The sequence below is a fragment of the Chamaea fasciata genome, unplaced genomic scaffold (genome assembly GCF_029207755.1).
Source record: "Chamaea fasciata isolate MVZ Bird 193981 ecotype frontalis unplaced genomic scaffold, bChaFas1.0.hap1 SCAF_9, whole genome shotgun sequence".
NCBI classification, from domain to species: Eukaryota; Metazoa; Chordata; class Aves; order Passeriformes; family Sylviidae; genus Chamaea; species Chamaea fasciata.
Genome location: NW_027094094.1, coordinates 4421793 through 4448308, shown reverse-complemented (window position 1 = coordinate 4448308; position 26516 = coordinate 4421793). Strand labels below are relative to the sequence as shown.

Sequence of the window (26516 nt, the reverse complement as noted above, 5' to 3'; positions counted from 1 at the left end):
GGACACTTCCAGGGCTGGTGCACGTGCACATTGGTTCAGGAGTTCATGCTGCAGGAAGGGTTCCTGTGGCTGGATCTCACCTCCCAGACTGATCCTGCAATATGGAAAGCACAGGCTGCTCTGTGATAGACGGTGTGCAGAAATTTCTTCTAGCTCCTGACCATAAAGAACACCTTAAACTTCTGTATTTAGCTACTGTCTTTGTTTAATGTATTTTTATGGGAGGATCAAGAAAGAAGCCATTACCCAGTTTCTTTTTCTAGATTTCCACATAATGACCAATTAAACATTTCTAGGAATCGAGTTCAGAACTCACAGTACAGTCCCCTGAACTGGAGATCAGGTTTGGAAACTGCCATAAAACAGTTCTGCCTGGGTCGTATTTGTGACCCCAGCAGAGATACCTCAGAGAAGCATGAAGGGTGCAACAGAGACAGTAGCCCTGTGTTTTTTGCAGAGCCAATGCTGAAATTGCACAAGTGAGAGGCAAGGCCCAGCAGGAGCAGGCAGCGTACCAGGCCAGCCTTCGGAAGGAGCAGCTCAAAGTGGATGCCTTGGAGAGAACACTGGAACAAAAGGTAAATCAGGAGTCTTCCCTTCCCAGATCCAAGCTCTGCCTGAGGATTGTCCTGCAGCTCCCTGGCCCTGGGGATAGCAGCACTCCCCAAATTGAAGGCAAAACCCCCATGTGCACCAGCTGGAGCCAGGTTTGATTTGAGCCCAAGTGTTTGGGGCTGGCTCAGCCTTGGCCGGAGCTCGGGGTGCGCCTCTGCAGCCCAGGCCTTGGTTTGCTTCAGGTTTCAGACTTTGCTGTAGTTTTATCTCAGGTTCTGTTTCCCTTTTTAGTACTAGCTGTAATTCCAATGCTAATTCCAAAGTGTCTGTAGGAAATGCCTATTTATATCTCTGTGTTCTCTAGCTCAGCCAAAGGAGCTTGCTTTGGCATAGAACAGCTCGTCCTTGCTTGCAGCTCTGCAAGGCAGGGTGAAAATCATGAAAAAAAATAGGAAAGCGCAGCCTAGAAACAAAATTTCACTATGTATTATTGTGGTGTGCTGGGAATGACTGCTGTGAAGCTGTCTGCTTTGGTGCTAAATTTGATTTATTAGAACTGGAGGAGCTGTATTTGGAACAAAGGAAGCATTTGTTTGAATTCATGTAGCTGTACTATGAATGCGAACACTTAGTTGTACTATATCTGCACATGTATCTATGTGCATACATCTCCTGTTCCCAGCATTGGAGAAAAGTTAATTTTCAAACACCTCTCCCACTAGTTAGATAATACTAAAATTTTAAAAAAACCCTCATCTTAATGCAGCAATCCTTTTCATAATACTTCATATTTTATTTTCCAGAATAAAGAGATAGAAGAATTAACAAAGATTTGTGACGAACTGATTGCCAAAATGGGGAAAAGCTAACTTTTAACCAAATTTCTGGACTTCAATATTGAGTGCAATATGACCATTGGCACACTGATGTCCATGCATTTATGTGGACAGGTTATATTTTCACTTTTTCGTATGCACTACTGTATTTTCTTTCTAAATAAAGTTGATTTAATTGTATGCAGTACTAAGATGACTATCAGAATTTCTTGCTATTGTTTGCATTTTCATAGTATAATTCATAGCAAGTTGATCTCAAAGTTCCTGTATCAGGGAGATTGTCAAGTTCTCTAAGAAATTACAAATTGCTGATCCTAGCCTTCCCTTTGTACATGAGTTCCCATGTTGGATGTCTTTTGGATTTAATATGAACATGTATTACTTGCATGGGGACTCTTGCCTTAAGGAATGTAAACTTTATCTGCATTCGCTGATTTGTAAAATAAAATTTAAAAAAAAAAAAAAGAAAAAAAAAGGAAAATGCATGTCACAAATGAAATTCTCTATTGTAAATAAATTTTTTCGTTGAAAGTTGATGATAAGTATGGCTCTGTTTTGTGTCCTTCACTTGCTTATTTCAGCACCAGATGCTCTTGGGAATTAATTCTTCCACAGAAAGCACTTCATGGGTCGCTGCTTGGAACACTTTGTGGGTCACAAGAGTCTGCTGCTTATGTGCACATATCTAGGTCTATATCTTACTGTCTCTCTAAATATATATATATATATATATATGTCTGTTGGATTTGGACCACTCAAGTCTCAAGCATAGGCTTAATCCTCCAAAATATTTAATGCTCTGACCCTGATCCAGCAAATCCCATGGGCAAATGTAATGAGGCTGTTGGAGGAGTCGGAGGCTGTGGCATGTGGTGACAGGATGGTTTTTAAGCATGTCTGGCACTGAAAGGTGAATACATTTCCTGCTCCTCCTGGAAGAATTTGCCTGCAGGGCTGGTGGAGATGAGGTTGGTGTGATCAGAGGTGCAGCCAGAATAAGCTCGATAAGTAGCACTCTCGAACACCTCTTTATCCTGTAAGTTATCCTCTGCACAGGATTAGGGATGTAGGAGAAGCATTAAGGCTCTAATAGCAAACAAACTGCTTTCTTTGGCTAATGGTGCATCTCTTGCATCTCCATGATGTGGACGGTCTTCAGCCTGGTTCTTGTCAGCTCCCTTTTTGTCCTCAAAAGTAAGTCTACTTCTTTTTCCTTTCCTTTTGTGCTTCATTTGCATTTCCTGCCTCAGCCGTGGCTGAGCCTCTTTGCTGTTTGGGCTCCTCTCCTGGGCTGGGTTGGTTTCGAGTCTCATTTTGTATGTGTGATGTGTGGTTGGCAGCACAGAACTGCACCTCTGCAGAGATCGATATGTGTGCCAGCAGGTTCAGATGTCCCCACTGATAGCAAGGGTGGGATTTCTGCTCTGCAAGCTTCAAGTGTGGTATTTTAAATACCTTTCATGTTTGCCTTTGAAAATACCATGTAGTTGGAGGCAAGGAAAAGAGAGAGCATTGAGGTCTGGTTGTAATGTTTAAACAAGAGCAAAACTCAAGATAACACTGTTCTGCTTTCCAGCTGAATTGATACTTTAGGAGAAAAGGAAAATTGGATCATTGTAAGATTTTATGTGTATATAATGTGTTTTTTCATGGTACTGTGGACCAAAGATCATGATGGAGGGGGGGAAAAACAACTTGTGGGTTCTGCTCTGAAAATGTTACAAGAAGATAGGGTTGCAGTTACAGAACATCAGATGTTTCTTGTATTATTTTAAGTGCAGATTATAACAACTAAATAATCTGTTGATTATTTTTTATTATTTGTTGGGGGGTTTTTTTTACTATTATTTAATGATCAGTATCTGAACCATTTCTAAAAAAGAAACATTGATAAGATTTGCAGACCCTTTAGATTTTCCGAAACTACCTTGCAATTTTTTTTATGTGTGCTCAAAACCAAACTATTGATACTGATATTTTTAAATACTTCTTGCAAACTCTTAAGTGGTCTCTTCTCCCTTCACCCAGGTGAAGCACTGCAGTGTTACACCTGTGTAGGTTCTAGTGATGATGACTGCAACAGACAAGGAAGTCAGCAGTGTCCAGGCCATGCAGATGCATGTGCAGTCATTAGAGGACAAGCAAGTAAGTGTCACAGATGTGTCAGACTTGTTGCATTTGCCAGAAAAGAAATAAATAATCAGTGTTGGAAAGAGAAGAGTGCGTAGTAAGCTAAGGAGAAAACCAAAAGTAAGTGTCTCCTCTCACAATAAACCCCATTAATAAATCTCGATCCTAGTTTTGTTGACACAAAATCCTGCTGGGAACGGTTTGTCGGTGTGCCGCGATGAGCTGCACCCACTCTGTGTGAAAGGTGGAATGAAGCATTTTAAGTATTGCCTGCTTTTTACTTAAGTGACTTAGCTGGAAATCAGGATGGGAAAGAAGCTAATGAGCCCCTGCACTTGGGCACATCCCAAGACATTTAAGCTGCACCAGTTGCCTCTGAGATAAATTTGAGTTATTTAAGTGGGAGCTTGCTGGTGTGCAGCTGTGGTCGTATTCATTTATCTGTGAGGAGCAGCCAAACCCGAGGTTGTTGCTCAGTGCTGGGTGGTCAGGCTGGTGCTGAGGGGGTGCAGGTGGGGGCAGGTGGCTGTTTGCAGCCCCTCTGGGCTCACTGTGGCTCTGTTCCAGGTGGCATCATGAAGTCCTGCTCGTTCAGGTCCTTCTGTGAGCGGGCCAGGAGGGACGGAGCGAGGGCGCCCGGGGTGAGCGTGCACTGCTGCTACTCCAACAACTGCAACGCCAAGAGCCTGGCTCCCAGGGTCACCAGCTCCAGCAGCTACTTCTCCCTCCTCATCTTCACACTGCTCTGCCACCCCTTGTTGAAGCTGACATGAGGGGGGAAAAAAAAGAGAAAAAAAAAAAAAAATGAGTATCCTGAAGCAACAACTCAGCCGCCTTAGCAAGGGATGATAATATTTCCTATTCATGCTCTGTGTACCATATATCTCACTAGGCAAAAAAGATGTAGGAAGACCTGACAGATGTTTAGATAAAAATTTGTTTCATCTGCTAAATAGGTCTTGATCTCTGTGTAAGAAACGGCTGCCCTGCTGTTTATCCTGAGGGGTTGATTGTGTGAATATGTAACATTTTCCTGCAATTTAGATAAGGAGAAATCTTTGCTGAAGGTAGCCTGGTACTAAGGCAAAGGGCAAATGTCTGCCAAATGATGTTTACTGTTGGCAGACATTCAAAAGCAAGCTAAAATTTTCAAGCATAAAGTGACTGAAAATTCTGGCAAGCAAGTTAACCTTTCCGTGAGCTTTGGCGTACTGGACAAAGCCAGGAAACCTGAAATGCAGATGATTTAGCGTTAATACAAACTGGTAAGAGAAGGTCATTAAGAGGATAATGCATGGAGGTCTGTTGTATTGTATATGATATGTTCCTGGCAGGGGAGCTATAACTGGATGATCTTTAAGGTCCCTTCCAACCCATTCAATGGTTCTATGCTTTTGTATTTATGTATTTCCTTGGAAAAAAACACCTTCCAGTCTTCTCTTTTCTAATCCTTTGAGAATCTTACCACAGTATCAGAAGAAGAAGAAAAAAGAAGAGTTTGGAAGTTGTTCTTGAACTGGTACTCCATCCAAAGATTGGCTCAGTTCATCTCCCCTGCTGGTTTTGAAAACAAGTGATTAATCCCTGTCTTGTAGGCAAATTAAAACTTGAGTTTATAATTCCTGAAGTTTTACTTATCTAGATCATTCTCTACTGTCCTAAACTGCAATCTTTGAGGCTGAGTGTATATATCTATATATGTCTCCTCCTTCAGTGATGTGATTGAGTTGAGGTGGTTTATGCACCCTTTTCATTTTGCAAAGTAAATGAAATTACTTGGAGATCTTGAGAGGCGTCAGGGACTAAATCAGTACTTTTAATAAACCCATTCATGGCAATTTTACCAAGTAAATGATCCAGAAGGGGTCACATAGTAGATGGCATTGTGCATCACTACCTCCTTTGATCCAAAACTCAGAGCACCAGACAAGCAGATGAGTGATATTTGTAGATTTTAATGTCCAGTTGTGATGATCTGGTCCAACCGTTGGCATGCAACATGCACAGGATTGGCTTTAAGTCCAGCAGGTAACTGAAGTAGAGGTGGTCTTTCCAGTTCTAGTTTTACTAGGTCTACTTCCCTTTCCAGTTCTAGTTTTAGTTGCCTGGTAGGAAAAAGGTTAAGTCATCAAGTTTATGGAACTCACAAAATACGTGGCAAAGTAGTTTTCCCCCTAGCTTTGTGTTGTGACTTTTTTTCAGTATAATTCTTTGAAAAATCAGTTCCAGGCAGCGTGTCGTAGAATTCTTCACAATGACCAAAATTTCATTAAGGTTGCAAACTCTAGGGAGCTGCTTCAAGGTCAGTCAGTGAACCCTCCCCATTGAGTGTAGCCCTTTGCCTGCCTTGTAGTTGTTGCCTGTCACAGGGGCCGAGCTGTCTCCTTGTTTTACTGTGCTCTTTTCCCAGTGTGGGTCCTTCCATCATCTCATGTAGATTGTGGCTTCAGACTGGCTGGGTTCTCCTGGGGTTTTCTTCAGGTGGGCTCAGACGAGGCAGTTCGGTCTATTTTTAGTCTCTAGGCACCAGTCTGATAAAGCTGTTGAATATAAAGATTGCAACAATGCAGCAGATCTTGGCTGAGAATGTTAATTTGGACTCCAGCATCTCATCTGTATAAAAATCACCTAAATTGGTGTAAGTATTTTTCATTTCATTCTCAGCTTGAAGCAGTTCCTTCAATCTCTTCTGCTACAGCAAGCAGGTATTGATTATATCTTTATCTTCGTACGGTTCTGTAATGATAAATCTGTATTGAATGTAATCTCTGTATATGCTCAGTGCATTTCCTTAATGAGAAAATAAATTACATGCAATGGCTGACATTGTCTCTTGGTAAACACAACTGCTTCTTTTAATTGGGATTTCCAGCTGCATCTGGCGCTCTTGTTTTCCTGCAGGAATCCTGTTGGGCTTTGTTGGGTTTTTATTGGTTTGGTTTTGTTTTGTTTGTTTTTTTGTTTTTTTTTTTAATGTGGGATATATTTCTTAAATCTGTTGGATAAAATAGTGGATGTTGGTAGTGTTCTTGCTGCTATATTTCCTTGGTAAAATAAGAAGGTAAATCTCTATCCTCTTGACAAACACCATCTGTCGTTCCTGACGGCAGCCAGGACTGGGATCTTCAGGCGGCTCCCACCTCCTCCATCCCATCCTGCCTCCCAGCTCATCACAGGCCCAGCTTTGCTTTTTACAGCAAAAAAAAAGGACATTTTTCCTGCCCAGTTCTGACCCTGGAGTTAGCCTGCATGTGGGTATCTAGGAAGGATTAACTACTTTTGTGGATTGGTGTTTTCGGAGCGGTTTCATGACGGTTCTTGGCATAAGCATTAACAGGAAGACAAGCACGGAGGAAAAAAAATGAAAACAAAATGGAATATTTTTTAAACTCCTTGAAAAATGCAGAAAATATTTTAAAGTTTTTATTGCCATGATTCTGCAGAGCTATTCCCAGTCACAGGTGCAATGGAAAGTTGGTTGTTTTGAGGTTAATTCCTGCTGCAGCCACAGGCTCTTCTTCCCTCCCTCAATGTCAACAGCAGAGAGGCTGATGCTGAAATACTTTCTGCTGCAACTCAAAATGACAGGACTTGTTTTTCATCTCTTCTATCAGCTGGATTTATGTAGTGGCTCAGTAGGGTAAGTGCTGGGTTGGAGTGTAACTCTGCCCTCTTACCTTCAAGGAAGGATCTCCAAAGAGATTCATGATTTCTAAGGGAGAGAAACTCTCAGCCATTATTCCTTTCTATCATCTTGGTTTTGGCTGTACAAACAGGATTCCTTTATTTTCCTGGTCTTCTCAAGGGCATCAAGAGGCTCTGGGATTTCTCAGGAGGGCACAGCCTAGGAGGGCCTTGAGCTCTCTGTACAGAGTGAGAATGTCCCACTAATTTGTGTCAGCATTCATCCACACCTGGCTTTTCCACAGTGAGTGCAATGTACCAAGTTGTCCCTTGTTTTTGGTGAGGAATAAGCAATTCTTGTGGCCTTTAAAATCTAGATCAGACACGATCAGCTCAATACTGGCTGTGCAATTTAATGAAAGTTTCAAGTACATCTTGCTGTCACAAACCACAGTTTATTTTTAACCTTTTTCCTCCTGTGAAATTTTAGTCATATGTATCTGTCCAGTAGGGATTAAACAAAAAACAAGCTTGCAGCCTGTTGTTACCATGTCTTTGTGTGCAAAGTCCAGCTGTGACAGATGTCATTGTGAGCATCACTCCAAAGGGTCTTGACCTTCCTGGACCTACAGATGTTTAGGACACGGCCTGGAGCTGTTGGCTGTGCTTGGTAGCACGTCCTTGGGGAGGAGTTTTATGCTTCTGAAATCAGAATTCCTGACTGCAATTCCTGGAGCCCAAGGTTATCACCCTGCATGCACATACACTCCTTCTTATCACCCACAGCCAGCAGTGCACGGGGTATATTTAACTGGTAAATTTGTGACATGCTCAGCTGTGGTGTATTTACTCAGCAGAGTGGGGAAAAGTGATAACAATGTTAATCCCATAAAGGGTGTAGCGAGAAATTCCCAGTGTTGGTGGCGTAGGTACAGGTGCTCTTTCTTAGCATCTGAGAAAAAAACCCCCACAAGTGAAAAGGCAGTGTGGGATTGAGTTTGGAAAGAAGCACAGAAGCAGCTCGTGGCGCTTGGCAGGGTGGCTTCATGGAAAGTAGGTCTTGTCAAAAACATCTCATTTGAGGTTATGGGTTTTTGCTGATAAAGGCAAATAGATGGATTTTGCAACACATTTCAGATAAAATCACAGTTGTGATACACAGACTGAGAGTTCAAGAGCCAGGAGAGTGAAAGACTGCAAAAACAAGTTCTCAGTGGAAAATCTTTCCAAGCGGTGTCTTGACAGAGGCGAGCTCCCATCATGTCTGCGACAACCTCGGGATGGTGCCATGAGAAGTGTCACAAAAAGAAGGAGCTGTCAAAGCTCTGACATGACTGCATGGAGATATTCCTGCATGTTGCCATAGGGACAGGTTTCCAAGGGAGACAGGTGATGCACTTTTCTGGAACAAGACTAAAGCAGAGGAATGAGAGTGGGAGGATGGGGCTGAGCATTTTATTGTAGAATCACAGGATGGTTTGGGCTGGAAGGGACATTAAAGCCCATCCAGTGCCACCCCTGCCGTGGGAAGGGACACCTTCCACTGTCCCAGGCTGCTCCAAGCCCTGTCCAGGCTGGCCTTGGACACTTCCAGGGGCAACCACAGCTTTTCTGGGCACCCTGTGCCGTGGCCTCCCCACCCTCATAGGGAGGAATTTCTTCCCAATATCCCATCTAACTCTGCCCTCTTTTTTAGCCACCCAACCCTCCTTTTTTCCCCACATAGTAATCCCTTAAGGAGTGCACTTTTCCTAAAATTCCTTACATCTTTTATAGCAGCCTGACTTACCCCCACAGGCAATATTTCTCTTTAAACGACCCTTTTAGCTGCAAGCCCAAAAGACTTGCAAGTATGAGATAATGTTTGACAGGGGAAGAGGAATTTCTCTCTTGAAGCTCTTTCCTTTCTCTGAGCACTTCCTGCCTTTCATCCTCACCAAAATGGTTTTAATTCTTTCCTTTAAATGCTCAAGGGGGGAAGGTATTTGAACACTGGCAGAGACTCAGCCAAAAAAAAAAAACAAGCCTGGTGTCCAAACCACTGATTGCTGCTGCCTTCATTGGAGAGATTCAATGTCGTGTTTTAAGCAGTGTCAGTCATCCTCAGTTTCTGATTTTCAGTGAAAAAAAAATCAGTGTCTGTAGATCTGGAACTCAGGACTGGCTGGTGTCTCTTCAGCCAGGTCAGAGCCTGATCTTCCCTAAAGAAACTTCTGATTTGTGGCTTTGCTCCTGTGCTCTCCCAACCTTAAGAGAGCTTTTGCGACATATTCTTGAGATCCTGAAGGTGTTCATCTCATTTTAGCAACTTTTTACAAGTTTTGGGGGGCTTTCCAGTGAAAGTAAAATCTCCACAAGGGTGTAGCTACTAAATTCAAGTTCTCATCCTTCTGTGTCACTGGAATGACATTTCTAATAGGAGTAATTCGGTAATCTCTGAGTTTCCTCTTCACACTCTGGTGATTACCGGCCTTAATCAGCAGGGTAAGTTTTGCTCTAATTTTACTTTATGCTGAGCGTTTGAAGACTCATTCAGTCCTTAAGGGTAAAGTTTAACTTTTTGGAACTTTTTGGACAACTCTCTTTCACTGTACCATTAACAGTGCTCGTGAGTACTTGGCAGTCCCCATCACTTGTTTCCACATTCTCCCAGCCAACTCTGACTCCTCATATTGGATAAACACGTCTGCTTTTGTGAAATAGTCTGTTTCAGTGATTAGGACTCTGGAAAGAGCAAATCAGTGACTGAGATGAAGCAAATCCATGAGTGGGGCAGTGAACTGGGCCGGGAAAAAATGTTTCTGGGGAAATCATCCGAGCAGGGCTGTGCCTGAGGGGCATTGGCAGAGGTTTATCAGCATTCCTGTAATCAGGGGTATGAGGAGGAGAGATCTGCCAGGCTCCTTGCCATTGGTTTATGCAGCAGATGAAAAGGAGATGTTTGTCCCTGGAGTGGTTTGGTTCACTCACCCCAAGGCTTAGGACAAGGAGGAGTTTCTCCTAAAGCATCTTCCCAACAGCTTCCAACCCCCTTTTTTCTAGATTTGGGAGATTTTTCTCCTGAATGCCAGCATATGTATGTCTGGTGCTCTTTAAATGAGGAGGGGTTTGCAGAGTTTCATCCATTGCTGGTGATTTCAGCTGTGATAAATGAGGGGCTGTGCAAGTCAGGAAGTTTTTCAGAGCTGGCCTCCATGGGACTCATCTGAGGATGATGACAAGAGGGAATAAAAACTGCATTGAATTGACATCTCCTGTTAACATCAGAGAGAAGCAGTCCCTGGAAAACCCATCTCCTCAAAAGTCAGGATCCCTCGTGGAAACTGAAAACAATACTCAGCTCATGACTGATCAGGAGTCGAGTGATCTCATCTGACCTTTGCTTTAATATGGCTTATCCAAAGCTTTTTATGCTTATCCAGCCCCTGGCTCCAGCCCGCACTGTGAACCCAGGCTATTCGGGGCAAATCCTGGTGACCTCTCCTTCAGCTGGCTCTCCTCAGGAGGATGAGGAGGGGATTACTGCCCATGGATGGGTGTCCTGAGCCAGCAAATAAAACATTGCTGCCCATCTTGGAGCTGATTTCTAAGCCATGGTGTGCTCGAGGATCTGTCTGTGCCCAGTCTCAGAGACCAGTTCTCCAGGAGACAGATGGCCTGTGGGCTGCACTGGGCCCAAGAAATACAGTCAGCCACAGGCTTAAAATAGTTCTCTTTTAATTTTTTTTCCTTGTCTTAAAAACTTTTCTCTAGATTTGCACGGCACCGGCAGAAGCATTTTCATTTCTGTTATTTCCATAGCTGGGAAACTGAGGTCAAGGTGGCCACGAGCCCTAGGCAGGCAGAGGAGATGGGATTGGAGCCAGTGGCTGGAAGTGGGACAATGTTTGGTGCTGTTGGTGGCACTGGAAGGTTGCCCTGGCTGCAGTGAGGTGCCTGCAGACAGACACTGACCCTCAGGTGTCCCAGCCTGTCCCAGCTCCAGGTCCCCTCCCAGAGCTGCCCGTCTGGATGTCAGCTTTGTCCTGCTTCCCTGCTGCTTGCTGCTGGGAGTTTGGATGCATTTTAAATCAGATTAGACTCCCCTAGTTCTGCATGAAAAGCCTGAAGAGGCTGCAGTGCCAAATAAGGGGCTCATTTAAGTTTTCGTTGAGCATCAGTGCTCTTGTTCTTTATTGTTTCTGCAGGAAAATCATCTTTGTTTCTTTGCTGCATAATTTCACCTTCCACTGTCCCAGGCTGCTCCAAACCCCAGTGTCCAACCTGGCCTGGGACACTTCCAGGGATCCAGGGGCAGCCACAGCTTCTCTGGGCATCCTGTGCCAGGGCCTCCCTGTCCTCACAGGGAAGAATTTCTCCCCAATATCCCATCCATCCCTGCCCTCTGGCAGTGGGAAGCCGGTCCCTGTGTCCTGTCCCTCCATCCCTTGTCCCCAGTCCCTCTCCAGCTCTTTGGAGCCTCTTTAGGCCCTGGAAGGGGCTCTGAGCTCTCCCTGGAGCCTTCTCCTCTCCAGGTGAGCATCCCCAGGGAGGAGGGAGGGATTCAGAACCTGCAGCTCTTACAGAGCACAGTCAGGGCTTCCAGACAGGACAAAATGAAAAGAGCTTTCAGCCACACTGGCTCTGGTGAATTCAGGAGTTCTCAGGAGGAGCTGTTTGTTTTGTAGCAGGGTTTTTTTTACTGCAAATTGCAGTTCAAACATGCCCACTTGGACTAGGATTGCATCTCTCAGTGGAATCAAACCCGGCACAGTTAGCTGGGGGTAACCACCTTGGTTATCAGAGGCTCCTGGGAACGTGCTGTGCAATCTCTCAGCTTTTTAATTGCTCTTAAGGCCAGCAGCATGCACAGAGCGAGGGGTTAACCCTTGAAGAGTCAGGTGTTCTCACAGGTGGCCAGGGAACACACACACACTGAGCTGCCACAGAAGGACATTTATGGCAGCAAAAACCAGTTTTCACTTTCCCTCCACCACGCTGGGGCTGGCAGGCAGCAAGAGCTGTGCAGGGCATTCAGTTGCTGCCCAGCATCCCTGAAATGCCTTTGGCTGCAGCAGTTCCTTAGCAATGCCTCCAATTCTGCATCCCAGCTGTTCTCTGCAGACAGCTGAAGCAGATAATTCTATATACACCACGATAAAGTCCAGCTCTGCTCTGTGGTTTAAGCCATCACAGGAATGAAAGCTGTGTACAGAACTACATCACAGGCAGGAAGAGAAACCCCTGCCAGTGTCTGCCCCTCTCAGCATCTCATTTCATGAATTGTAGGGATCAAAGATCTTGTTTCTGAAAGCTGGGGACCTTTTAAATTTAAAAAAAAAAAAAGTAATTGCAACTTAAAATTGATAATAAGTGGCAGCACTAGGAGAATCTGCATCTTGTCAGTCACTTGATTTAAGGTAACTATTGCAAGCAGTAGGCAGGGGATGAGCTGATCTACAGTGTGCAGGTATCAGTGGAAACTGCTCCTGTGCACTCTGAATCCAGTGAGCAGATTCAGATAAAGCTTTAGATTCTCAGCTTATCTTAATGCCTGAATTAGTTTGAGAATGAGCCTATTTTTGCATAGCTTATTGTGAGAGCATCTGCAGAACTCCTTGCTGGGCTGAGGAACAGCGGGGCCATCGAGGAAGGATTCTGTCGCAGGAGTGGGGAGGTGCTTTTCAACATAACCACAGAAATCCAAGTGAGTGTGAGCAGTATGCACCTGATTTTTGAGTTGTCACAGCTCCTCCAACTGAAATACAGCTAGGAGACTGCAAACTTGGTCACCATCACACTCATGATCCTCTGTGGGCCTTTCCTTTTCCCCTTCCCTTCCCTTCCCTTCCCTTCCCTTCCCTTCCCTTCCCTTCCCTTCCCTTCCCTTCCCTTCCCTTCCCTTCCCTTCCCTTCCCTTCCCTTCCCTTCCCTTCCCTTCCCTTCCCTTCCCTTCCCTTCCCTTCCCTTCCCTTCCCTTCCCTCCCCTTCCCTTCCCTTCCCTCACAGCATCTCCAGAGTGAGAAAACAGCAAAAAAATTATTGTCTCTATTATCTTGCTGCAGCACATGAAAACAAATATTGGCCACAGGCATGAGAGAAGTCCTCTTGGTTGACTATTTAAACTAAAAGCAATGCAGGAATATTTAAACTTTTGGTTTTTTCTTGAGTTATCAGAGTACAAAAACCTTTTGGCAAGCAGCAAGCAGACAAACTTCTCTTACAGACGGGAAGTATTTGTATACACCTGTATTTGTATACTATTTATTCATCTTTCTTTTTTGAAAAACTTGGGTTTTGCACATCCAAAGTAATGACAGCAATGACAGTGATTGACAGTAATGCTGAAAATTAAGATTCAAAGCTACTACAATTTCATCTGCAGCCCCCTTCTGTTAACACTGGAGTACCCTTAAATTGCATTTAATTTGTGGATGTGATTTGTTCCTTTGATGGAGCAAGATATCAAACAGCAATAGAGAACTGATTAGGGTGATCAGAGTAATTTCTATTTGGCTCATTCAGTTCCTTCACAGCTGCCTGATGTTCTCCAAACTGATGCCACCCAACAGGCTGCAGACCTGAAGTGTGCTCCCTCCTCTTACTGAGGAAAATGAAATTGGAGGAGTAAGTATTGATGATATCAAAGTCAAGTTGGTTCTTAGAAACAAGGTTACACGAAAATCAAAGACTCTCTCCTCTGAGGATGTGGAATCCGTGCAGACCTCACTCCCAGCTCAGCCCCCCTGTTTTCCCAGGGATTGTGGAGGGCATTAGCAGCTGTGCTGTCCTGGAGCACTGCAGCTCTTCCCTCAGCCCAGCTCCTCTCTTGGTACCTACCCTGCTTGCTCTGGTCTCTTCAGAATCACCCAAACATATTTCCCCTCCTTTTTGTCACCCCTCCATATACTAAAATAATCACTTATTCATGTTTCTGTCACCCCGACTGAACTTAAAGTTCCTTCTGAAAACTCCTTTTTCCTTGGGAATTTTTTCTTTCTTCCAATTGGCAGCAGTTCTTGGGCGCTTCTCAACTGTTCCCCAGCTGCTGCCTGTGCTTGGCCGGGCATCTGGCTCCCACGCAGGGCACCGAGATTCCCAGGCTGTTCTTACAATAATAGGAAACTTAACACCCATTCTGGGGACTGTTAATGTGAAAAGATCTTTTGAGCTTTCCTCAAAGAAAATGCCAGAGAATGTTCTGTTGGCAAACAGCTGTTAGCAACCAGAGTCCTCACCCCGCTCCATTTAACTGTCGAATCGGCCTTTGAGTCTCACTCCTTTTGAATTTTGATTACAAAATTGAGGTATTTCTTGCTATATGCTTTAAAAATGTTATTTTTCTCTGCATCACGGGTTTCAGCAAATCTGGAGTTTGCCAAGCTGCATCTGTAGCTGCTGGCCAGAGGCAGAGACAGCTCTGGGGCCTGGGGACAGTCCCTGGGGTAGGAGGTCTCAAAGTGACTAAAGTGAGGAATGCTTCAGGTTCAAACTGCTGTTGGACACCCCAGAGCTCTTGGAAAAAACACCTCCATGCACTGAGTTGTGTAAAGCATCTCTGTACGTGGCTTTTATTGTGTCAGTTGATAAAAACTGGACTTGAAATTGGTGAACTCCGGCACCTACACAAAATGGAGATGCTGGTTAATTTGCCCATTGATTTAGGTCAATTTATGAGGTCATAGAATTGTAGAAGGGTTTGGGTTGGAAGGGGGCTAACACTCATCTTGTTCCAAACCCAGGGACACCTCCCACTGTCCCAGGCTGCTCCAAGCCCCAATGTCCAGCCTGGCCTTGGACACTTCCAGGGATCCAGGGGCAGCCACAGCTTCCCTGGGCACCCTGTGCCAGGGCCTGCCCACCCTCACAGAGAACAATTCCTGCCTAATGTCCCATTTAACTTTGCCCTCTGACACTTTAAAGCCTTTCTTCTTGTCCTGTCATTCCATGCCCTTGCACAAAGTCCTCCAGTTCTCTTGTAGAATTTTTCGGACCATTAATTTTCTCTCTGTGGGGCTTGAATTTTATGGGCATGAACGATGTGATGAGCAGAGCCTGACACCAGGACTCTGCTTCCGCTGGCAGTGGACAAAGCTCTGAGATCTGAGTGGTGCTCCTAGCCCTGCTCCATCCTCGGAGTCCCTGAGGATGCTCCCAGCCCCAGATGATGCTCCCATCCCTCTCCCTGCCTCATCCCTGTCCTTGTTCCAGCCCCAGACGATGCTCCCATCCCCTCTCGCTGCTCCATCCCTGTCCCTGTTCCAGATGATGTTCCCAGCTCCTGCCCCGTCCCCATCCCTGTCCCTGTCGCCGTCCGTCCCGCACTGCTCCCGCCCGCCAGCAGATGGTACCCGGCATTTACGAACAGCTGCGCTCTGTGTTCAGGCAGCAATCCGCTCCTTCCAAAGGCATGGGATGGGCTGGATCCCGCCCGTGTTCCTCAGCTGCCCCGAGCCGGGAATGCCCCGATCCTCAGAGCGGCGGGTGGGACAGGATGGCAGGTGCCCCTTCTTTAGGTGGGACATCATTTTACCGTCCTCCAAAAAGCGCTTCCCGCTGCATCCCTCAGCCCCGGCCGTTTCTGTGGGTGGGTCCTGCAAAAACCAGCTTGGGCTGAGGGATCATCGCGGCCATCGGCAGCCCGAAAGGAGCAGGACACGTGGAAAAGTCTCCAGTTCCAACCTGGGCTGAATTAGGGAGATAGATCCCCGCGTACGCTGCATTTCTCCACAAAATAAAAATCCGAATATACATTTGTAGCTGTTCAGGCTTTTTAGGAGGATGGTGATAACATTAATAATGCAAATATTGTCACAAAGCAGCCGAGTTTGTGCTGTCCTTGGGTCACCTTACGAGCACCCTCGTGAAAGTCAAATCAAAAATCTGTTTCCCAAACCATGTGCCTGCAGGTTTGTTTTTATTCATAGAATCAGAGAATGGTTTGGGCTGGAAGGGACCCTAAAGATCCTCTTTTACCAGCCCTCTGACAAGGGCAGGGACACCTTCCACTGTCCCAGGGTGTTCAAGACAAACCTGGCCTCGGACACTTCCAGGGATCCAGGGGCAGCCACAGCTTCTCCGGGCACCCTGAGCCAGGGCCTGCCCACCCTCCCAGGGAACAATTCCTTCCTCACATCCAACCTAAACCTCTTCTCTTTTGGTTTAAAACTATTCCCCCTTGTCCTGTCACTCCCTGCAGAGGTAAAAATCTGCTCCCTTGGCAGTTCTCCCTGTGTGCAAACCCTGGATGTGCCCGAGCCCATTCCCTGCCCCCAGGACAGACAGGACAGGATTCTCTGGGGATGCAGTGGGGAAGCTCAGGAGCAGCTCTGTGAGCACACAGCAGCCTTTCCCGTGGGATGAGTACAGACTTGTGAGCTTTGTCCTGCTCCTTTTTGGAGTTTCTGCTTTCTGCAGAGACACCGGGCTGGTGTCTGCGCTAGTTATGCTCTGGTTTTTCACTTACACAGAGTGACCTCATCTTTATGCCAATGCAGAAAGCACAATCAGGCAAATACACTGTGAAATGGCAAAAAAAAAAAAAAAAAAAAAAAAAAATCAATATATAAGACTGGTGTAATGCATTGTACTCTAAGTAAGAACTCTTACACTGAACACAGATTGTAATAAAGTCACCTGAAAACCCAGAATATTAAAACCTCTTTTTGTTTAGCTCTTTTATCCAGCTCTATTTCAAACTCCTGCAAATATTCTATGTGATATTGGCATCATTAAGAGTTTGCTTGTTATGGTGGCTCTGAAGTTTATGATGGTGCCTTCCAGCTACAGGGACAACCATAAAAAAATAACTCCAGATCTATCCTGTAAATATGACCACAGTGACCCAGAGCAGAGGGAAGGCTGATGGGACGAGGCTCTGAACTGAACATCAGTCTTTTACACCCAGATACATAAATAGCTTATTTTTAAAAGATAGCTAAATGTTTCCCCACAGATATATAAACATTCTTCCGTGTCTGGAAACACTGTGTTGTAACCCAGCATACCATGGCCACCAGTGGAGAGGAGCATTTTAAAACAAACAAACAGCAAAGAAATGACGATGGGCACGAAAACATGAAAGCAAGTTTTCTGGAAGGTTTGTTGTTGCTGCCCTTTTAAAATGAAACAGTCTGGGGATTTGTCAGAAGGTTCAAAATATTGACAGTCTCACCTCCCCGCTTTTGTTCCTAAGCTCTTCCACCTCCAGCTGCACTGCAATTTTTTTTTTATATTAAGCATGATTTCTCTCCAATCCCATCCAGTTAATTACGTTTTAATAAGAAAGAAACTTCAAATTTAATGAAAGAAATAATTAGAGAGTGCCATAGCCTACACAACGCAAACACCAGCTTAGTAGAGATGTGATGAAGGGCTTTTCCCCTGCAGGTTCCTGTGTTAATATCTAATGAGGATCTGAAAGTCAGTAAAATGAGAATAGTCCTGATAGACAAACAAAGTCGATGCTCTGCTAAACAAGAGCCACCCCCTAATCCATGTAATATTCTCATTACTGTTAATTAACTCGAAATGAAAGAGTAGGCTGCGCAACTTTACCAGAACTGTAACAGAGATGCTCACTGATCTCTCAGGGAGCCTCAGTGGGGGCTGATGCCGGCAGAGTTGGCTCCTTCACTCCTCCCATCTCTCCTGGCTGCGTTGTTCTGCTGGGTTTAGGGGTGTGGGTGTCCCACCGTCCCCTGCTGTGCTGGAGGCACCGAGTGTGGGTGGCTGTGATCACAGGCAAACCCAGTACAGATGTTTAATTCAGCAGGACACATCTGCACCATCACCCACTGTGAGGTTTTCATCTTTTTTTCTTCGTGTTAGAGCTGGGATTAATACACGGGAGTTGCAGTTTTCGTGTTGGGACTCAGATGTTTATTAACTCCTATTATTACAGTCTCACAAGCTGTGAGTTCTGCAGTACCTCTAGTTAACAAGGTGCAAAATGGAGAACCTCTCCGTCTCTGCAAGGTCTTTTCAAGGACAGTCTGTCCAATTGTGAAATGCCACCTAAGTTATTCTTACTTTAAACCCAATAACTAACCCCTTGAAGTCCACAATGCAGACTTTATTAACCAATTACAGAAAACAACCCAAACCCATGAAGAAGGAGGAAGAAGAGGGTAAAAAACAGTACAGCTAACCTCCACCCTGAAGTCTCCATCTTGCCCCACATATATTACTATATACCAAAATCTTAAAATCTAAGTTTCCAGAATTCCAACAACCCACAACCTGCTGCGCACCTCCTGCTCCTCCCTCTGCAGGGGTCACCATTTCTTCCAGCCTCTTGGGGCGTCAGTTACCAGTGGCACTGATTACTTGGGAAGGTCTTGTCCTTCCCAAACCAAGTTTTCCAATTGCCATGTCAAGTGTTGAGCAAAAACCAGAAAATCAGAGCAGTTCCTGTTGGGCTCCTGCACTACAAAGTGTGCTTTCCCAACTTCTGACACAACCCGGCCTGACGTCACCTTTTCCACTGGAAAACCAGGACGTTTTCCTTCTCTCCAGCTGTCAGCGCAAACACCCATGGCAGTGGATCCCTCCACGTGTTTGATCACCTTCAGAGTGGCCTCCTCAACACCTGGCCCTCGTCCCTGGCTGGGTTTTTCCCTATGGACAGCCAGGGACAATTTCCATCCTCTGGCTTGGAAAACCTGCTCACGTCCGGGTGGCTTCCTGGGCTCTGCCTCCCCCGTGAGAGCTGGACACGGCACACAGGGCTCCTGGTGTTCCCTCTCCTGCAGCCTGAGGTTGTTTCAGAACCTCTGTTTCACAATTCCCACTATCCTCCCCATGCCAAAATGGGTGACCCACGGGCTGCACTCGTCCTCCAGCTGCTGGTGGTCCCTGGCTGTCCCAAAATCCTCACACCCCATGGGAGGTTGTGGTGTGAGTATCCCTATTCCAGCTGTTTGCCTTCTAGTGAGTAAATTATCTGCCATTTCTCTCCTCCCTGGTAACCAGGCAGATCTGTACAAAAGGGAAATGATTTCTTCTGTTGAAAGAAAACACAGAAAGTGAGGAGGGCTGGTGTGTTTGTAATTAGGAAGGCCCAGCATGGAGCTATGGCATTTATCATTTTGATAAGGACATTTGATAAGCAGCCTTCTGGACTCAACTCAAGCATTTTAGTCCTCTGTAAGCTCCGAGGCAGGACAGGGCAGTGAGGTGCCAGAGGGGTGCTACAGGTGACACAGCTGCAGTGCTCTCTGAAATGCCAGGTTTGTTATCCTGCTCCTTCTGTGTTTTCCAGCAGGCATCACCACCCCAAATCCAAATAAAAACAGGGCAGCTCAAAGGCAGGGAAAGCACTTGGCTCTCACCTGTGGCCTGTGAGAAGCTGCTCAGGGCTGGAGCCCAGCACCAAGTGCAGCTGAGATGGTTCAGCCCTGACCCTGGGAGCAGATCAGCCCTTTGATCTCCGTCCCATCCCAACAGCAAAGGTCACTCCGGATTTCAAGTCTCATCATTTCCCAAATGTTTCTGGAAGCTCTGACTCCACACCTAGTGCTTCCCAACACGCTGTGGTTGGAAACAGTGTCACAGGGCCCGGCTCTGCCCGGCCTGCTAATAGGGAATAAATAATTTATGCCAATCTGTTGTTAACAACTCTTTTCTTCCTGCAGATTATTTACACTCTGTGAATTTCGCCTTCTGGAAACGACTCCCAGGGATAAACCCAACTCCTGAAACAGTTCTACTATATTTTAGCAGGTGAGGAAGTGATCTCGAGTAGAAAGAAGTTAATTCAATTCCAATTCATTTTTTTTTAAATAGAAACTTTAATTTTGTAATGCGTTTTCCTATGCCGCCAAAAATTTTCTCTTAAATAATTCTTCCAAAGGGCATGTTTGCATTTCATATTTTAGGTGTTCGTGGAAAGTTAGAGAAATCTGGTTTATTTCTTGTAGCAATCACAGTACATAAAAGTCAGTCCATTTGCTGTAGCATCCCCACGAAGGAAAGGTGCTGAAGAGGAAATTTGCCTCAGGCCTCAAATTATATCTTGCCGGAACCTGAATCACATTTTTTTTGAAAGCTCCTAAAATGCGTGGGAGAGGGTAATGATCTGTACTGAGATAACACAAATAATTTTCTTGGTCTTCACAGACTGAAATTAATTGGTCCTGAGCATGACTTTAAATACGTGACATGAAAGGAGCACATGGTTGCCCCACAGGAACGAGCTACCCTAAATTTAATGTTGCTTCATGATCTTGTTTTGTATTCCTGGCCACGTGATATTGCCTCTGGAACAGGAGGCAAGATATTTTAATTACACATAAATAATTATGTAGATAGCAACGCTTGTTGAAATTAATCATTCATTATCACTGTGGAAAAAAAAAAAAAGGAATGGCAATAAGATGAGTTACTGCTGCTGAAAGCTGAGCTGAAATTCTGTTTCATTTCTCAATCAGCCTTCATGAAATGTGCTTGATTAATATCGATTCACCCGACTGGATAAATCTGCCTGAGGGAGGAGACACTTCCCAGGGAGGGCAAGGAATATTTGTAATAATTAAATGCCCATCAAGAGATCACAAAGCAACTTATGGAGGAAGTTAAACTGCTTTTATTCACATTTGTGAATAAGGAAAGAGCGATAAGCAAAAGAGACATTGAAGTAGAGCTACTAAAGAGGGATTGAACGTCAAGAACATAAACTTCCCCCAAAACAGAGGTACCTGGCTGGCTCTGCATCATTCTCCCACCAGGGATCACAGCCACTAAAGGTACAGGGTCAGCTCCCAGGGCTTCACACCAGGAGCAGTGTTGGGGAGAAAACTCCTTCCTAAGAAATCTCCTATTCCCAGCGTCTGGCAAGATGGTGTGCAATGAGTTCCTAATGCTGATTTGGGGCTCTTTAACCCAGATTTGGGGCTGGGCTCAGCCTGGCCCTGTGCTGCCCCAGGGGTGTCACACCTTCCCTTTCCAGGGCTGCCCCTGCCTTGGGGCTCCTGGGGAAGAGCCATGGCATTTCAGGGCAGAGCAGCTGCAGGCACTGAGAGGATCACAGGAGCATCACAAAAACAGCTGAAGGCTTTTTCTGACCTTTTGCCCTTTACTTGATTGCCTGTTTCTTTAAAGAAAGTTTACTCTTTTTTTTTTTTCCTTCTTCTTCTCCTTTAGTTTTTTCTCCTGCTATCCCCATGAGGCATTCTTTCCTATGAGTCATCCACACCATAAAGAAATTACTGTTTGGCTCAAAGTTCTGCTCCCATGCCTGGAATCAACATTTTTTCAGTCGGAGATAGGAAATGAGCTGAATTTGTGGGTGATTCACTATTTACCGTTTTGACCTGAGATGTGTTTTTGCCACTAACTATAAGAGAAAAGAAAATCCTACAATAAAATACCTAAAAGGCCAAAGCTACATGGGACTGAAGGCATTTACATGCTCTTTAATTGTTTCTTTACGTCAAATACAGTAATAATCCCTTACATCTCTGGACACTGATCTTACATTTTATTAGGATTATTAATATAACTAATTTTGTTCCAGAATGTCATCTTAAATACTTAAGATACCCCTAAAGAGCGTATTTTCTCATGCAGCTCAGAAATGTGGCATTGTTTATGCGTTTATATTTTATGTGTGTATGATACAACGTAATAAAGCTTTTTTTTTTTTTTTTTTTTTTTGGTACATCTATTTAGCCTGGATGCAAAAATCCTACATTAAATTATTAATTAAAATAAACAGAGCAGTTCTGTGCACCAAAGTCCTGTGCACTTAGACAGAGGCAGGATCTGAACCATACAACAGCTGAAAGTTTGCAAAACACCCAGATTCGCCCATTTTAATCCAGTGCTGTCAGGTGGGGCATTGAAACAGATCCTCTCTCCCTCCAGAGCCGTCTCTTGGTGTGTCCAACCCAAAAAACCACAGAATACAAGTACTTTTACGGGACCCTTTGTGGTCCAGCACAAGCAGCACTGATGTGCCCCGCTGGCCATGGGGGGGTCTTGGTTCACTCACAGCAGCTCTGCTGGGCTTAGGATGCCTCCAGGGATCTCAAAATCAGCAGCCACACAAACCCCGTGGAGCAGCTGTTCGCTTAAAGGAGTGAAAATAAAACTCTGAGAGACTTGCCTGAACCTGCTGCAAGTCACTTTCTAAAGTTAGATTTAGACATTTTGGTCATTATGAAGCAGATGCTGCCACCAAATTTGTTTGGATGTAACCTCACTGCAGCACTTTTGCCAGTGGAAACAAATTAGAAAATGCTGGCTATCTCCTCAAATCCTTCTGATTCATTTGATTCGAACTAAAGCAGTTGCAGAAAGCTCTTAAGCGGTGCATCTCCATCCCTGAAAGATACTTATTAAGAAGGTAATGATTTCAATTTCAGCTGCAGGAAAAGCAGCACATCTGGGATCAAGAAATGGTTTTTATGATGTCTGTCACTTCAGGTGAAAGGGAAGGGGGAGGAAGATGAGATGAGGAAAATGATTTCCCAGTAAAGGCCACAATATATTTTAAAATATATATATAAACTAAAATATTGTTCACAATGTTTTTCTTTGGTTGAAATGCACATCATCCATGTTGTTATCCCAGGATAACTCCTGGAAATGAGGAGGGGTTTTCTAGTGCATCTGATGTTTCCTATTTCATCGATATTCCTGCAACCATGAAGGGATGGAGCTGCCTCTCTGTGCTCCATTCAAGCACACAGAGGAAAGGAGAAGCTACCAATGATTTCTTGTCCCATCCAGGCCACCCAATATTTGCACAGTGTTGCCAAAGTGCAATTTTTTCACAAATCCATGATTTTCAGTTGGGAGGAAGAATGAGTTTGAAAGCCCCATACCCTGGAAGCAACTGGATCTTGTACCACCCTAAAAAACCTCCAATGGCACAAAGCCGGTGTTAAAACAAACAGAGCCCCTAAACTCTCACTTACAAGCAACAACATTTGAAGCCATCCATCATTTCTGGAGCCTGATTAATGAGTGTGAGTGGCAGGGTGTACAACCAGCACCTAAAACAACTCTAACATTTTCCAGTTTCTGCTTGGCTGTGACTACTTTAAACAATTACTTCAGCGGGTTTGGAGCCCAGCTGGGCATATGTTGTGCTGCTGGTGGCCAGGGGCCTGCTGGCCATCACTGGACACCTCAGGGATGGACTCTGAATGTCCAGACACATCAAGGCTGTTGTGGATGCTGAGATGTCCTGAGGCTTGGCTCCCACTCTTCCCCGGGTGGAGATGAGGGCATCTCTGCTCCCCACTCAAAGGGACTGTCCCCAGCTGTAAGGGCTCCTACTCTGATTCGAAGCAGGCTCGTTCTCAGCCTTTTTTCACCTCGGGTGAGTGATTTCGGGAGGCTGCAGCAGCCCTTACAAGCCGTGACACAACTGGAACCCACCGCTGGCTGCAGCTCCAGCAAGCCCCTGCGCAGGAAATGAGACCTCAATGGCATTTCTGTCTCATTTCTGGAGGAGCCCAGCCCCGTTCCTCTTCCTTTTCAGGACACGAACAATGTGCAGAGCAGTGGATATATATTGCTCCTGTGAGCTGGCGTTTTGTCCATTGTTAGCGCGGTGAAAAATGCAGACTTTTCACACAGTATTCTTTGTAAAGCCAGCAGTTGCCCACAAGCAAACGCCAAGCGAGGTCCACAAAAACAATGAAATGACACGATTAAAACTTCCAATTCATCTTAATCCAGGGCCCTCTGGCATGGGCATTATAATAAAGCCTTAAATAAATAGTTTTAAGCACCATTTCTGTCATCACATGGCTGATGCAGAGTGGAAAACCCTGCAGAAACGAGGTGCCTGCATGTTCTGTCTTCTTGTTGGCAGCTGCATCTCGCAATGTGCTGTTGGAAACAGCTTTTGAAAGTTGTGATACTAAATGTCACCATCAGGTTTGTCATGATTCTCATCTCACCCTCACCCAGTGAACATAATTTATTAATAATTTAGTTTTATATGAATGTGAGGTGTGAAGATTCAGCTCCTCTGAATTACCCCCTTGGGGAAGAAGGACAGAGGGAAATGAACTTCAGAAGTGCCCCCCTGTTCTGCTCAGATGCTGCCTGGACTTGGGGTTCCTTCAGAGGATTTAGAGGCAGGCAGCATTTTGTTTATTTGACTGACCTGGTAGAAATGAGTTATTGACAGCTCTGGAGCTCTGAATCAGAGGTCTCCAGAAGGCAGCTCATTAATAACTGGTGTCTGGGTGAGGAATTGATCAGCTCAAACCATCCAAGGGTCAGAGCAAATTTGTGTTTGGACGTGAGACCCAGAGGAAAATGTTGCAGTGTGGTTTGGAGGGGCTGGTTCACACCAAAAGAGGATCTGGGGCTTTTCCAGTGGCACCCATGCTGCTGTGATGATTTAAAAGGTCACAGTGAAAAATCCATTTGCTGGATCCTCATCTGGCTTTCCACCATGACCCGCAGGACAGGGGAGCCCAGAGAACACAATTAATTGGTGCCTTGGAATTCATGTCTGCTCAGGAGGTGGAATTTCAGAGCATTTCAGTGCATTTCTTGTTTTCCTTCAGCTGAGATTTTTCCAGCATGGGTGCATCTTTCAGGTGTGGCACATTATTTGTGTGAGACCTGAGGTGGGATTCAATAAAAACCAGCCAAGCCAGAGGCAGGGTGCACCTCAACCAGAGAAGGTGCTAGGAAGAATTCCTGCTTATTTACCATGGAAAAAAAGCAATTCAAACATGTTTTCCTCAAGATTTAAGGCAAACCTGCTGTTTAACTCCTTTAATACCAAAGGCTGCTGAATTCCCAGGCAATAGCGTGGCTGAGACAAATCCCCATTTCCTCTTCAGAAAATGGAAATGGTGTACAATTGCTCTTTTCTTCTTTCTTTCTCTTTCTTTTTTTTTTTTTATTTTTGGTGGGAAAAAACAACTTCTGAATTCCTTCACCACTTTCTGAGGGGAGCTACAATGGAGCTCAGCCAACTGTGACCTTTCACAACGTGGGGGAGGAGATATGATGGAGCTGGAGCTCATTTCTCATTTGCAAGGAGCCCTTTGCAAAATAGCACCTGTGTTTCCAGGCCCCACAAATGCACAGCTACTTGAAGGAGCTAATAATTAATCTTCCATTTCATCCAGAAGCTGTGGTAGTGGCTCTGTTCAGCCAACCCATAAATATACATACATATACATATACATAATCTATATTTTATATTTTTATGTTTATTTGTGCATTTTTAATATATGTATCCTCTTTGCAATCAGAGCATTTACATCCCTTTTAAATGCATCACCAACAGGCAGCTTATGGAAAGTGCTGATTGAAAACATGGGAAGTTGCATCAGAAACAGGTTTTTTTTCTCCTACTTTGTGGGGATGGTGATTTGCTCCGTTCTCAGCTATTCGGGGAAATAGCAGGGAAAATCCATTTCCTTTTCTGCTGGGTGCCAAGAAAACCCCACGGATGGCCAAATTCAGTGCTATGGTGATCCCTACCACCTTCTGCCAGCTGAGAGTCTCCTTTATCTCAAATGCTGTGTTTCCTATTAATAATTACTCAACAAAAGCTTGGTTATGTATTATTCATTATTCATAGCTTTTTTTTTTTTAAGTCGTTGACAACACCTGCACTGAACTCTGCAAACCAGCCCTGAATCAGTTTTCACACATCTCTGCCAGAGCTGTCAACAGATGAAAAATACAATTGTTACTGCAAAACAATTTTTTCTTCTTTTCTTCCTGAAAGTTTGCTGCTTTGTTTCATACTAGTAAGCAACTTTTTGTTCCTGCCCTGCCTGTAATTGTGTTTATTTGTTAATGCTGGAGACGGAAGGAGAAACTGCTGCTGTAAGAGTGGAAACAATCTTAAATCATCTTCAGCCCTGGCTTGCATCTGGCACAGCCTCATTTGTCCAACAGAAGCTAAATGGGTTTGTAAATCCCACAAAAAATGTCAAAGTGAATCAATTATGGACTTAGGGAAGAGTGTTAATGATTACAGAAGGCTAAATTATGTGTAAGACAGCTTTCTTTTCATTTGCATCCAGTTCGTTAGTGTGAGCAGTAAAATCTCAAATGTACCTTTTCGTTCATGAAGAAAATAAGGCTCCAATTTAACAAGGGTGGTTTATGAAAGTTAATTTTATTTTCTGCCCACAAACAAGGAAAAAAAAAAAGAAAAGAAAGAAGACAGGTCTGTCAAGAGCAAGATGCCCCTTCCCAGTGCTGTGCCAGGTGCTGCTCCTCCCAGCACAGCAGGAAAACACGGCTGCAGCCTCTGCTGCTGCATTTATGAGCACACAAAGGGGTTTTTTATGTCATTTCAAGCATCCAGATTCTGCCTTGTAACAAAACAGGGAACTTGGATGCCAGGCTGGAAAACCAATCATCCACAGAAGTTCTGCATGCACAGGGCTGAGGCTGGAA

The 26516-nt window shown here is 44.7% G+C and overlaps 2 protein-coding genes across 6 annotated transcripts in view; both read left to right on the top strand.

Moving 5' to 3' along the window:
* Positions 1 to 1927, top strand: part of TACC2 (transforming acidic coiled-coil containing protein 2) — a 119565-nt gene extending 117638 nt beyond the window's left edge. For all 5 annotated transcript variants that reach the window (XM_066190787.1, XM_066190790.1, XM_066190788.1 and 2 more), the window contains 2 exons: positions 458 to 578; positions 1359 to 1927. In XM_066190787.1, coding sequence (XP_066046884.1) covers positions 458 to 578; positions 1359 to 1424 — 187 coding nt within the window. In that variant the 3' untranslated portion in view covers positions 1425 to 1927. The remainder of the gene's footprint in view (positions 1 to 457; positions 579 to 1358) is intronic.
* Positions 1928 to 2020: 93 nt separating this feature from the next.
* Positions 2021 to 6292, top strand: LOC136293796 (ly6/PLAUR domain-containing protein 3-like). Its single transcript, XM_066190813.1, has 3 exons — positions 2021 to 2585; positions 3420 to 3536; positions 4089 to 6292. Exons 1-3 carry the CDS (start codon positions 2531 to 2533, stop codon positions 4292 to 4294), a joined length of 378 nt encoding a protein of 125 aa, XP_066046910.1. The 5' UTR covers positions 2021 to 2530; the 3' UTR covers positions 4295 to 6292.
* Positions 6293 to 26516: the final 20224 nt, after the last annotated feature.